General features: G+C 41.1%; 1 protein-coding gene across 2 annotated transcripts in view; it reads left to right on the top strand.

Annotated features, from left to right (window-relative positions):
- PRDM5 (PR/SET domain 5) overlaps positions 1–12,497 on the top strand; it is a 201,486-nt gene that overhangs the window by 14,049 nt on the left and 174,940 nt on the right. For both annotated transcript variants that reach the window (XM_024745141.1, XM_024745139.1), the window contains exon 2: positions 4,282–4,365. In XM_024745141.1, the coding sequence (XP_024600909.1) occupies positions 4,282–4,365 (84 nt within the window). The remainder of the gene's footprint in view (positions 1–4,281; positions 4,366–12,497) is intronic.

Raw genomic sequence — 12,497 nt, 5'->3', positions numbered from 1 at the left:
CAAATTGTTCTAAATTTGGTCTGTGGAAGCTCTCTTTAATAGGATTTGAGAGCTGGAAGGAATCTTAGAAATCAACTAATCCAAATTTCTCAGTTCTATAGGTGAGGAAACTGAAGCTCACAAGTTTGTGACATCCTAATGTGTCACAGATAATTAGTGGCAGAGCCAGGATTAGGATCCAGATCCCTGGAGTGCTCAGGTAGTGCTTTTCCCATTATTCTAAGAGAGAGATCTGCAGTAACTCTTGGTTTCAAATTCCTGCTAATAATATTAATCAAAATGAGAGAAAATGGCCCACATGTTTGCAATCGTACATTTTTTATTAAAAGTTATTGTCTAGTCCAGTGGGTCCCAAACTGAATGGATGTTTATCTGCATTTTTTAGAAACAGCAAAGAAGCGCCACTGTAGGCTCAGCATTGGGCCAGTCTGAGAAGTGAGTTTGACTTGGACATTTGGTATCTACAGGTTGAATTTATCTTACAATCGCATTTTATTGGATCTGCGCAGAATTTTGAAAACTTGAAATTCATTGCCAGTGTAGAATAGTAGTGATTTCACAAACAAATTTTTGAGTTGTCAGCCTCACTAAAATATTTGCAGGTATCTGGCAACATTGGGCTCCCCCTGTGATACAGCAACAGGCAGTTGGAGTTAAAAAGCTTTATAAAAGGGCATGCCCCTCCAACTTACCTCCTGGCCACTCCCTAATGCGTCCTTCCCATGTTTGTTGTCTAATGTTGTGCTGCTTTCCTGCCTCACCTTGTAAGCATTTGAGATAGTGACTCCAGATTGTTAGAAGTGAAGAATTCTTGGAAGGTGTTTTGTAACGTAGTCACAGGTTGAAGGTGATAATAATGATGCTGGCGCACATTAACAGCAAGAAAATGGTCGAGTTGATAGTTTTTCTGCTGCTAGTATGAGATCTTCAGCAGCTAAATCACAAAAAATAAAACCAATGATGATAGGAAGTCAACTAGAAATTTTTGAAATTTTCAAGAAGATAGTTTGAAACGTTAGTTTCCTTCCTACCATTAATTAATGAACCTCACTTTAGGTGTTTAATATGCACATGTATATGTAATTTATATTGTAATGAATCCTATGAAAAATTTTAATTTTTATGGCTCAAAAATGGTCAGATACTGGCAATAGCATATGGTTCATCTAAAAGAAAAAAATTACCCATGGGTGAGTGCCCTAAATCTTCCTTTCATGGGTATGTTACTCGAGCAGGTTTGAAGCCTACGGAGGCAGCAGAGGCTTACTCTTAGGTTAGAAATATCATAGGAAGTGGTTAGTGAACAAAGCAGTGTATACATTAAAACTGTGATGACAAGAAAGTGCTGTTTGTATAGTAGAAATGACAGTGAACAGAGAGAGAAGGGGGTGGGTAGTAGGTGCTGGGATCTTTAGGGGAAGGCCTGAAGTGGGTCAAGTAATTATAAAATCCTCATCAAAAACCAAATATAAATTGTTTTAATTATCTGCAGTGTTTCTTACCACAAGTGTATGGATAACTAAGTGTTGACTATTTATATTGTTGTAATCCTGCAGCCACAGAAACTCAAGTTTATTTGACCACATCATCCCAGTATACTCACTAGTTGTACTTTGAAGGCAATTTTACCAAATCGAGAAAGCCAAATATACTTAGAAATTTATCTCCTCCATCTGTATTTTTATGTCAGTGTTTTTCAAATTGGATTGCAACCCATTGGTGAGTTGTGAAATTAACTTTATTGGTCAAAACTAGTATTTTTTCAAAAGTGAAGTAAAACAGAGTAGACGGTATGGAATACATTGTACAGAGGAAGGGTAGTAGTATTGTTAAAAATCTACGTGTTAGTTTTATGTGTGTTTCTGTGTACACTTGACCTTTGAACAACATGGGGGTAATTTACATGGGGGTAAATGCACACCCCAATTTACATGGGGGTAAATGCACACAGAATTTATAGTTGGCCCTCCACATCTGTGGTTCTTCCACACTGGTGCATTCAACCTTAATTACATATCTTATGTAATTAAGATACCTGCATTTAAGTGGACCCACACAGTTCAAACCATGTTGTCATCTGTATAGATGTGAATATGGTAGGCTGAGATGCAAAATGTATTTCTTGGCTGAGGAAAAAAAAATTGAAAGCCGTATTTATTATAGTTAGAGTTTATGATAGAGTGATTGCTCCCTATTAATGGCAAGGCTTTAAACTCACAGTCCTGATTCTTGTTTTGAATTTTCAAAGCTGTAAGTCCCTTAATAATCTTCCTAGGCCTGCATACAAGCAGGCTTTTTTCCCCAAGCCCAGTGCATTTACTTGGGTTTCCATCCCTTTCTTTTCAGTCCTTTGAATGCTGCTGAATTGATTGATACAATTTTATATTTCCTCCAAATTTGTACTGCAAAGAGGAACTGACTGGCATGGGTAGATCTCTTGCATTGGAAAGCGTGTACTCAGATGATTTCCTTCTGCAGTAGTCGGTAAAGGCTAAATACATGACAAAGTGGAGTGAAAGTTGGACTATATATGCATTAATACCAAATCCTCAAATATATTACCAAAAACACACCTTAATGTTTGGTCTGTCTTCCAGGTTGCCCGAAATAGCCAAATAGTCTCCCTGTCTCTTTGGTGTACCTGTTTTTGGTTTATTTAGGATTATCGTCTTGATTTCAGGGATCTCTGTAGCATTTTCTGCCTCCAAGTTAACATTAAACAGGTCTTCAAAGCTTTGCCATTACTTGTGGCTTTTCAGAACCTCTTTTCTTTGTCTATAAAATGAGGGGCTAGTTGTAATTCCTGTAAGCTTTAACATTTGACTGTTGCCTGGAGTTGGGTTTTCTGTTGTTCATTAAGTCATTTATATGCCTTGAAACATTGTTTTGGTGGTTATTTTTCCCCCAACAATGTTCATCAAGATACCGTATGCTAACACATATATATGGAACCTAAGAAAAAAAGGTCATGAAGAACCTAGGGGTAAGACGGGAATAAAGACACAGACCTACTAGAGAATGGACTTGAGGATATGGAGAGAGGAAAGGATAAGCTGGGACAAAGGGAGAGAGTGGCATGGACATATATACACTACCAAACGTAAAATAGATAGCTAATGGGAAGCAACCACATAGCACAGGGAGATCAGCTCGGTGCTTTGTGACCACCTAGAGGGGTGGGATAGGTGGGGTGGGAGGGAGGGAGACACAAGAGGGAGGAGATACAGGAACATGGGTATATGTATAACTGATTCACTTTGTTATAAAGCAGAAACTAACACACCATTGTAAAGCAATTATACTCTAATAAAGATGTAAAAAAAAAAATTAAAAAAAAAAAGTTTGTCCACCTCCCAACAAAGAGAAGGGTTCTTCTGTAGAATAGTCACAGGCAGGTTTGGAGGAGGCTCACAAGGGCACGCGTGACCCAGTACCCTCTCTGCACACACGTCTGTGGATCGTCTGCCTGGACAAGCGTGATCCCACCCTCTCTGTCTCTCCAGTCCTGCTTTGGTTGCCTTAGTTGTGAGAACAGTTTTGCTTACCCTTTCACCCTGCCTCACGGGTCCCTCCCTGCCGGGGCCACTCCTGGTGTCTGCCAGCAGCTCTCACCTGGGAACTTGTCCAAATGCAGCTCCACACATCCCAGTCCCAGAGATTCTGATTTTAATAAGCACAGGATTCTGAATTTGTAATAAGCGACGCTGGTGACTCTCATGCTGGTGATTCAAGTACGCACTTTGAGAATCCCTGGTTTATAGAGTGCCCCCTTGGTTGTTTGAAAGATTGGCAGGAGAATTTAAACTTTGTTTATGAACAGGCTTCCTCTGAGGATGGCAAGTCTACTTCTTTCTTGTTCATGATTGGGACGAATTTATGATTTTTATGGAAACCAGGTGGTTTTCTGCCTGGTGGGCTTGTCTCAAGTCAGGCAAGACTCAGTGCTTCTCATTTTAAGACCACTTGCCAGTGGCTGCAGAGGTTTGAAACATGTAAGTATAGTGTTCAAGCCTTGTCTGAATTTAAATGTTGAGCGATTTAACCCTTTCTTGTTAGCTCCTGTGTTGTGGATTTAGGCTCTTCGGCTAAAATAGATTAAGTTAGATTTTAAATATGTAAATATCTTGTGTTGGGTAAATTAATATTTTAAATGCGTCTCAATCATTGGGCATAAGGCTTTGGAGAAAAAAATTTTTCCAGAAGAGAAATAATAGTTTATTTTAGTAACTTGATTATTGATTATTGTACTAATCCTTTTTCAATGTAATCATTACTACTCAGGGTGAAAAGTTTGGACCGTTTGCTGGAGAGAAGAGAATGCCTGAAGACTTGGACGAAAATATGGATTACAGGTTGATGTGGGAGGTGAGCATGTGATTGTTGTTTTAAATACTTAAAATATGTTTTTCTTTGTACTATTTAAGGCATGTATAAAGCTAAGTTAATAGATATTGATTCCAGTTGACAAAGCATTGAAATGTTTGAATTTTAAGGAACCTGAATACCTTGAAAGTTTAGCATTAAAATACTGTTGAAATATCTAACTAGACAATTCTTCTGTAACTCTGAAGTTTATATACTTCATCATTAAAAAAGAAGTTATCCATGAACAAGGATGTTTGGATTTCAAAATAAGCACATTCTTTTTATGGATTTAGAATTTGATTTCTGTAACTGAAATTATACTTTAACTTTTATTTCCCAATTGCAGTGCTAATTGCCCAGAAACATTTCTTTTTTTTTTTAACACCTTTATTGGAGTATAATTGCTTTACAATGGTGTGTTAGTTGCTGCTGTACAACGTGAACGTGAATACATACAGCTGTATGTATACATATATCCCCATATCCCCTCCCTCTTGCATCTCCGTCCTACCCTCCCTATCCCACCCCTCTAGGTGGTCACAAAGCACTGAGCTGATCTCCCACACAGAAACATTTCTGAGCTCTGTGTTGGAATGAAAATCCCAGCTTAAAATGTACCTTACCTTTAAAAACATATAGTTGAGGAGCTATGACACTGTAGATAGTCTTTTGCAATCTGAAGTCTCTTTGCTGCAGGAATTTGTATATGCAAATGTATATCTATATATTATGAGAATTTTCATCCCAGTTTATGCCAGTTGTTTTCATTACTGTTCTTTCATAATCTTTAGAAAAAGAAGGGCCCGAGGGATGGAAATAGAAAAGCAGAGGTGTAGATATTGTTGAACAAAAACTTGGAAAAGGAAACTCAGTCCCAAGAATTTTATTTGGTGGGTTCCATGAGGAGGGTGGGAGCTGAGATGGTATAGGTGGGCCTAAGGGAAGTAGGATCATAAAATCAGAAAGATAAAGAATACTGAAACAGAGAACTACACATAAAATGTCTCTCTGAACGTGCATTTATCGGTTAGGATCTCCAGAGAAACAGAACCAGTGGATGGATGGGTGTGTGTGTGTGTGTGTGTGTGTGTGTGTGTGTGTGTGTGTGTGTGTGTGTGTGTGTGTGTGTGTGTGTTTTCAAGGACTTGGCTTACAGGACTGTGTGGGTGGCGGGTTGGAATCTGTAGGCTGGAAACTCAGACAGGAGTTGATGATGCTTCAGTCTTGAGGCAGAACTGCTCAGGCAAACCTCAGTTTTTGCAGTTAAGGCCTTTGTTTGGATGAAGGCCACACACAGCTTTGACAGTAATCTCCTTTATTTGAAGTCAACTGATTGTAGATGTTACCCACGTCTATAAAACACCGTCACAGCAACACCTAGATTACTATTTGATTAAATAGCTGGGTACTACCATCGAGCCAAATTGACACGTGAAACATATCATCATGTATTATCTGCAAGCAAAATACATTTTTAAGCATCACCATGTTGCTGAAACTGCTTGATGTAGGGAGTGGGGTTGCTTGAGGTTCCTGAAAGATCTCTGAAGTGCAGGTGATGGAAAATGGAAATTCATAATATAGTCTTCACTGCAGTTTAAGTGGAAAATGTTATTGATTTGCCTTATTTTAATATGCTGTTTTAATTGTTTATTTTTATAAACCTGAAAACATTTTTAACGGCTTTTACTATTTTTCTGTAAGATCTTAATTTTCTCAGCAGTTAATTTTTTTTTTTTTTACCGTGAAGGTTTTCAAAAGCCAAACATGTATGTGACAGAACAGATAACCTAAGTAAGTTGAAAATGATAAAAATAACAGTTTTTAAGGGGTTGTTGGTGACTCTTGATGTCTGTTTTGTTATCTCTGAGGATTTTAGTGTAGCGTCAGGTCAGTGTCTTGCACAGCTGCTTATGACGCATTGCTAAGCAGATGATGATTATAATTTTTATTTTGAAAAGAAGACTTGCATATAGGAAACTTAAAGAGGCTGACAGTGCTACCGTAGCTCATCCAGTTTTGCATTATGTATTCCTGTGGTTCTTTGATGTCTTTACATTATTATTTGTTTTTACATACCAGTGTACCTAGTCCTCTCACTTTACCACCCAAAGAGCTATTGATTTTATACATTTTATGTTCAGGTAATGTTACATTCACATAATGATTGCCATTCTTTATTTTCTTTTACTTCTTATGTTATGCTTGTGTTTTGAATAAGTAATATTGGTACTTTTGACACAATTCGGAAGGGTATTGATGAAGAGTCTCCTTGTCCCCTATAAGCCTGCTCTTTTCACCTAAGACCTTTGATCCCTTTAACCCCTTAGTTCATGCAACTTTTCCCTCCCTCCTGTAGTTCTTCCTTCTCTGAGTCTGGTCTTCAGGGTGGATTGTCGGCCGGTCTCTGCTCTGTCCAGTTTTGCGGCAGGGCAGGGGAAGACACTCTCAGTGGTATATCTTCCTGGGGGAGCACTTGAAAAACAGTCAATTTACCGCTTGCTGGCTTTAATCCTGTTCCTTATTATGTTAAACTGGGAGAGCTGCTTCCCAGCTTTGAATTATATTCTTAAAGTCCCTTTTTATTATTTTAACTTTGGAGGTGCCAGGATTCAGAAGGTGCACAGAGAAAGGAGGTTGACTGGTCTTACCACAGTCTTCTCCTCTTGGAAACTTTTGAGCCTTCTCAAAGGGAGATAACGAGCCTTCCCTCCTCTGTGGGTAAATTGGGACCGGTTAGTTAAGTCATTTCTAATATGCCCCATAGCTCCAGAGCGAAATACCTGCAGCTCTCAAATGTGTGGTCCTTCTCCTCAAGCCAGTGGTTACCTATGTTTATGGTTATGGAACATAAGCCGATGCCTGCGAGAGAGCACATGGCATAGCTCTTTCTCAGTTTATATTTGCACTTGTGGTGCCAATAGTCCTGGTGGACAAGGCCAAGGGCCCCTAGGTGGCCATTTAACACCAAAGAACTTCGAGGTACCAGTGAGGATTGCACCTATTGGTGTGTGTGAGCCCCTGTTAGTTTGGGACGGGGTATAGAGGCACCTGAGGGTTTCATTGGGGAGCGCTATCGTCGTCTGTTGCATCCTCCCCCGTCCCCCCAGAGGTGCAGCTTGGCACTCACCGATGCCCACTGGTTCAGAGCATTAAACAGCACCTCAGCCTCGTTCTGTGTTGGCCACCAGGATTTGAGATTGGGTCTGAAGAGACTCAGTCTCCTCTGTCCTTAAGCCTTCTTGATACTTCAGATTTTTACTTTTATTTTAAAATAAACTGCATTAGCAAAAGAATTCTGGATTTCTCAGGCCTCAGGCCAGTTATAGAGCTTGAGTTTGGAAACCACTGCTCCACTGTAAATGCTTCCCATTGATAATTTGATGGAACGTGCCCAGTTGTTTGTATCGTAGTCTATTCTTCCCTTAGTTAGAAGTCTTTTTGCGTGTTTTCCCAGATGGCTTGGAGCTTGAGATACATTTCCTTGCACTGTCTACCTGCTCAGACTTGCTCTAAGACCAAAATCCGTTCACGTAATGTTGCTAAAGCTCTCAACGACCCTTTGTTTTTAAATCTCCAGCATCTTCTCTTTCTATAATATTTTCTTCGGTATTTCAAACCACAGTTCAGATACCACTCTGCAGGCACTGGCTCTTATTCTAGCACATACCTTTACGTTTTGGTACCTGTAGACTGCAGCACAGATCGTACATTTTCATCGCCACCTGCTCAGCCTATTATTCACGTATTCCAAAGGGGCCGTTGAAGAATCCAGTGTTTTCTTGAATGCTCCAAATGGCTCTGCTCTGATGGCAGTGCCTCTTCCCTTCTTTTCCCAGAGCATCCTCTTGCATTGTCTGCAAGAGGTTTTTGTGTGGAAACTGGCCTGGTAAGTTCTCAGAACTTGGCCTTTCTAGTTTCATGCTGTTGTGGTCAGAAAAGATGCTTGAGATAATTTCTATACTCTTAAATTTGTTGAGGCTTGTTTTGTGCCCGAGTACGTCATCAGTCCTAGAGAATGTTCCATGTGTACTTGAAAAGAATATGTATTCTGTTTCTTTTTGGATGTAATGTCATGAAAAAACTAGATCTAACTGTTCTCTTGTATCATTTAGGATCTCTGTTGCCTTATTAATTCTTTGTCCGGAAGCTCTGTCCATCTATGTGAGTGGGGTGTTATAGTCTCCTACTACTGTTTTTGTATTCCTGTTGATTTCTTCCTGTACGTCTGTTAGTATTTGTTTTATGTATTTGGGTGCTGAGTGTAAAATCCTTTTATTGATCCCTTTATCATTATGTAGTGTCCTTCTTTATCTTTCTTTATGGCCTTTGTTTTAAAGGCTATTTTGTCTGATATGAGTATTGCTACCCCTGCTTTCTTGTTATTTCCGGTAGCATGAAATACCTTTTTCCCTCCCCTCGCTTTCAATCTGTGTGTGTCCTTTGCCCTAAAGTGGGTCTCTTGTAGGCAGCATATTGTGTAAGCTCTTGTTTTTTTAATCCACTTTTGTATATCTCTCTATCAAATATCTCTTGTATTTTATCTTGTTCTTTTATCCAATCAAAAGACACAGAGTCTGCCACTCTGTGTCTTTTGATTGGAGCATTTAGTCCATTGACATTTAGAGTAATTATTGATAGATATGTATTTATTGCCATTTTAAACCTTGTTTTCCTGTTGATTTTGTATTTCTTCTGTCCCTTTCTTTTTCTCTTTGTTTTTCCTTTTGTGGTTTGATGATTTTCTTTTGTATTATACTTATGTTCTCTTTTTGGTTTTTGTGAATCTGTTTTATGTTTTTGGTTTGTGGTTACCCTGTTTTTCAAGTATGTTTAACCCCTTCCTATCTCTACTTGCCTTAGACTGGTGGTCATATAGGCTCAAATATATTCTAGGGAAAAAAAAAAAGTCTACATTTTCTTACTCTCCTCCCCCACATTTATGATTTTGATGTCCTTTTTTACATCTTCACGTTCATCCTTTTGCTGTTCACTGTGGTTGTCATAACTTTCACAGAAATTTTTAAATTTCTTTTTTAATCTGTGTACTAGCTTATTTAAGTGATTTACTTTGCAATTGTGATTTTCTCTTTCCTGTAGATTCTTCTTCTCTGTTTAGAGAAGACCTTTCACCATTTCCTTTAGGATAGGTTTAGTATCGCTGTATTCTTTTCTTTATGTTTTTTGTTTTTAAAGAAATATTTATTATTTGGCTGTGCCAGGTCTTAGTTGCAGCACGCAGGATCTTCATTGCCTCATGTGTGATCTTTGTTGTGGCATGCAGGATCTTTAGTTGCGGCACACGGGATCTTCATTGCGGCAGGTGGGATCTAGTTCCCTGACCAGGGATCAAACCCAGGCCCCCTGCATTGGGAGCGTGGAGTCTTAACCACTGGACCACCAGGGAAGTCCTGCTGTATTCTTTTGGTTTTTGCTTGTCTGAGAAATGCTTTATATCTCCTTCTATTCTAAGTGATGATCTTACTGGGTAGAGTATCCTAGGTTGCAGATTTTTCTCTTTCAGGACTTTGACTGTATCTTGCCAGTCCATTCTGGCCTGCAACATTTCTGTAGATAATTCAGCTAATAGCCTTCTGGGGGTTCCTTTGTAACTAACTCTTTTTCTCTTGCTGCCTTTAGCGTCTTCTCTTTATCTTTAACCTTCATCATTTTTATTATAATATGTCTTGGTGTAGGTCTGTTTGGGATTTTCTTGTTTGGGACCCTCTGTGCTTCCTGTACCTGGATATCTGTTTCCTTCTTCAGGTTTGGGAAGTTTTCAGCCATAATTTCTTCCAATACATTTTTGATCCCCTTTTCTCTTTTTTCCCCTTCTGGATCCCTATTTTGCAGATTGGCATACTTTATATTATCCCGTAAGTCTCTTATATTGCTTTCTTTTCTTTTTTTTTTTTTTTTAAATTTGGCTTTCTGTCTGCTGTCCTGATTGGGTGATTTCTGTTATTCTATCTTCCAGGTCACTTATTCATTCTTCGGCATTATTCATTCTGCTATTCATTGCCTTTAGCTCAGTTTCCGTCTCTGCAAGTGACTTTTCTAATTTTTCTTGGTTCCTCTTTATAGTTTGTAGTTCCTTTTGCCAGAACTCAGCATTTCCGTGAATGGCCTTTCTTAATTCCTTCAGTATTTTCATTCTCTCCTTTTGGAAATCAGTGTCTATTAGACTGAAGAGATCTGTTTCATTGTTTGTTCCTTCAGGGGAATTATCTTGGTCTTTTAACTGGGAGTGGTTCCTCTGTTTTTTCGTTTTACTTATATATTTCTCTTACTCTGTGAGTTTAGGAGGAACAGTTGTCTCCTGTGGTCCTGCAGGGCTGTTCATACGTCTGGGCGTCCCCGTGTAGCTTGTGTGGGTTAATATATTTGGCCCAAGGGCTGTTCTTAGTGTGAATGCCTGTCGCCTCTTTCCTCAGTGTGTGCTGGTTGATACCCCCTTGATGGGGGAGTGCAGACACACGGCTGATTTTCAGTCTTTTTTGGGGGTGGCGGTGGAGGCTTGGGCGTGTCCCTGGAGCACACGATGGGAGCCGAGGCGGCTCCCGGACACTCCTGGAGTCTGCGAGGGCGGTGGCGGGGGTCTCGTAACCACTCCTGGCATCTGGACGGGCAGCAGTGGTGGCTCGCGACTGTCCCCGGAGCCCGTGTCGGCAGTGTCCTGCCCGCTGCGAGCATGTGTACGGGGAGAAAGGCTGCAATCCGGGTTCATCCGCTCCTCTCCTGCACCCTCCAAACCATGGCGACTGGCCGATAAGGTGACCCAGGCTTTCTCCTTATAAACCCTTCGTTGCAGTCGCACTGGATTCCCCACCCCCGTGGCTGTTTCCACACAGCCATCCCCAGTCCTCTCCCCAGTTCTGATCTCCGAAGCCCGAGTTCCAGCACCCAGCCCTTGCCAGCATGTGTCAGGCTGGGGGGTGCAGGACTGCGGCACTGACCGTCTGTGCAGTTCTCCCTCTGCTCTGGCTGCCGCAAACCGGCTGCTGAAGTTCTCCTCCGAGGGTCTGATGCTCCCCTTCTGTCCCGGCCGATCTACCTGCCAGTGAGGGGGCTTCCCAAGGTGAAGGAACCTTTCCTCTTTCACAGCTCCCTCCCAAGGGTGCAGGTCCTGTCCTGATTCCTTTCTCGCTCTCTTTTTTTTTTTTTTTTCCTGCCCAGTTACATGGAGATTTTCTTGCCCTTTCAGTAGTCTGAGGTCTTCTGCCAGTGTTGAATTAGATATTCTGTGGGAATTGTTCCACATGTAGACATATATTTGATGTATTTGTGGGAGAAGTTGAGCTTCACGTCCTACTACACCACCATCTGGATCGCTGCCTATACTCCGCTTCTTGAATCTTTCCCTTTGTACCGGAAGTGTACAGAGTGGGTACTTGATACTCTGCTTCTTAAATCTTGGTCTTTGTGGCAGGAGTTGGGCCTGCAGAGGAGTTCCGAGTATATTTGTCCATCAGCCATAGGAGAATTGTGGCCTGACTCACAGGTTCAGTTTGCAGCATCTCAGAGAGCATGGGAGAGAGAGACAGGTCTGCAGTCTGCTGTGGAAGGCAGACCCTGAGTCAGATGGCGGGGGTCTGCTTAATGCACAGCAGGGGGCTGGGCATGGAAAGGAGTGACTGTCAGGGTCTTAACAATTAGATAAAGAGAAGGAACCATGAAGAAGAGAAACCCAAAGTATATTTACTCTAATTTCTCTCTCTCATGGAGGAAAAAGTGAGGACACATGGAAAGGTGGAGTAATAGTTCTTTGCTGAGAATATATATGTGTAGAATTAGCCTTTCTCGTTTCTCATACTGAGAAATGGTAAGGCTCTTTGGAATTCTTTTTTTCTGTTTTTTTTTTGCTGTGCACAGGCCTCTCACTGTTGTGGCCTCTCCCGTTGCGGAGCACAGGCTCCGGACGCACAGGCTCAGCGGCCATGGCTCACGGGCCCAGCCGGCCCACGGCATGTGGGATCTTCCCGGACCAGGGCACGAACCTGTGTCCCCTGCATCGGCAGGCGGACTCAACCACTGCGCCACCAGGGAAGCCCTGGAATTCTTTACAAAACAGAAATAGGCAGGGTAAGTGAAACATGATAGAAAGAGGAAGGATACCAGGGTCGGACAATCTT

The sequence above is a fragment of the Neophocaena asiaeorientalis genome, unplaced genomic scaffold, assembly GCF_003031525.2.
Source record: "Neophocaena asiaeorientalis asiaeorientalis breed wild unplaced genomic scaffold, Neophocaena_asiaeorientalis_V1.1 scaffold65, whole genome shotgun sequence".
Taxonomy (NCBI): Eukaryota; Metazoa; Chordata; class Mammalia; order Artiodactyla; family Phocoenidae; genus Neophocaena; species Neophocaena asiaeorientalis.
Note: the sequence above shows the minus strand (reverse complement) of the source record. Positions and strands in the feature narration are given on the sequence as shown.